Source organism: Bufo bufo, chromosome 4 (assembly GCF_905171765.1).
Source record: "Bufo bufo chromosome 4, aBufBuf1.1, whole genome shotgun sequence".
NCBI lineage: Eukaryota > Metazoa > Chordata > Amphibia > Anura > Bufonidae > Bufo > Bufo bufo.
Window position 1 is genome coordinate 106,323,228 of NC_053392.1, and position 1,714 is coordinate 106,324,941.

The window sequence follows — 1,714 nt, forward strand, 5'->3', positions numbered from 1 at the left end:
TTATAGAAGACAGGTCTGCTAATAGCTTAGAGCCAGACTTACATTCGTTTTTCATTTTGTCCTTCTAGCTTTCTATTTAGTAGGCTGGTTAATCTAATATACCGCACAGTTTATTTAGTAAATGAATGGTAAATTTTATTACAGCTAAAACAATCTTTTTACATAGATGAACCTGACATTCTCTGTAATATCGTGATAACTATTATTTGTATACCTTACAGATTATTATTCACAGACATGGATAAGTCACCATCCAAACCTTACTCAACCAAGAAGAGAGTCAAAATACATCCCAACACTGTGACAGTGAAATACACATCCCATTATCCACAACCTGGAGATGAAGGATATGAAGACACCAGTGAAGACAATGGCAGCTCTGTGGAGGAGAATCCAAAGAAAAGATTACTAGGGGATGTCAAAAAGAAGGGGAGAACCTTTTTTGGGACTATGGACACCCGACCAAAGCAGACAGATGATCCCGATAACGATCTTGCTCAGCAGTTACAAAGTTTTGCAGACAGTTCTATCTTTCAGTCCAGGAAAATGTGGGCTGTGCTATTTGGGTCCGCAATGGCCCATGGGTGTGTAGCACTCATTACAAGATTGGTTTCTGACCGCTCCAAAGTGCCCTCACTGGAGTTAATATTCATCCGTTCTGTTATGCAAGTTTTATCTGTGATTGTGGTTTGTTATTATAAAGAGGCTCCATTTGGGCCTCCAGGGTATAGACTACGATTATTCTTCTATGGAGTGTGCAACGTTATTTCCATTACCTGTGCCTACACATCCTTCTCTATTGTTCCACCAAGCAATGGAACCATAATGTGGAGGGCAACCACTACAGTCTTCAGTGCTGTACTAGCCTTCCTCTTGCTAGATGAACATATGGCAAATGTTGACTTGATCACTGTTGTCTGCAGTGTACTTGGTGCGTCTTTGGTTATGATTCCAAATATAGTTAATGAAGAAAACTCCTTTCTTGGTGTCTGGAAGGAAGCCTTTGGTTACACCATGACCGTCATGGCTGGCCTTACCACAGCACTGTCAATGATAGTCTACAGGTCTATCAAAGAGAAGGTCAGCATGTGGACTGCTCTTTTTACCTTTGGATGGACTGGAAGTGTTTGGGGTGCCTGCACAATGTTTGTTCTTCAAGAACCAATCATACCCTTGGATGGAGAAACATGGGGCTACCTTCTTGCAATCTGCTTGTGTTCTACTGTAGCATTCCTTGGTGTCTATTATGCATTGTATAAATTCCACCCAGCTTTGGTCAGCACGGTGCAGCACTTGGAGATTGTAGTGGCTATGATCCTGCAACTTCTTGTGCTGCAAATGTACCCCAGTGTCTATGATTTAATAGGTGGAGCAGTCATCATCGTCAGTGTCTTTGCTTTGGCTGGCTATAAACTGTATCTAGGAAGATTGGGACGACAAGATTATCAAGAAATTCTGGACTCTCCTATTAAATGAGGCCTGATGTCTCGTTCTTGTTGACCGTAATGTGTCTGTGACAGTGTTGCGTACTACACATTCCACTGTTGGGGTGACCAAACCTGAGATTTACTCCAAAGCCTGGAGACAAACAATAGATAACCATAGAATCTAAACATATTTTAATAGAATGGATTATTATTATTTTATTTTTACTAGTTGTGTTATAGTATCATGACTTTATTATGACCACTTAAATCGTGTAACGGGTGGCTAC

At 40.8% G+C, this 1,714-nt stretch overlaps 1 protein-coding gene across 1 annotated transcript; it reads left to right on the forward strand.

Annotated features, from left to right (window-relative positions):
• Positions 1 to 237: 237 nt before the first annotated feature.
• SLC35G2 (solute carrier family 35 member G2) lies at positions 238 to 1,476 on the forward strand. The gene has a single exon (XM_040430994.1). It carries the CDS (start codon positions 238 to 240, stop codon positions 1,474 to 1,476), a length of 1,239 nt encoding a protein of 412 aa, XP_040286928.1.
• Positions 1,477 to 1,714: the final 238 nt, after the last annotated feature.

Coding starts and splice junctions, on each gene's coding strand:
- SLC35G2 (XM_040430994.1), top strand. CDS start 238: ATGGATAAGTCACCATCCAAACCTTACTCAACCAAGAAGAGAGTCAAA.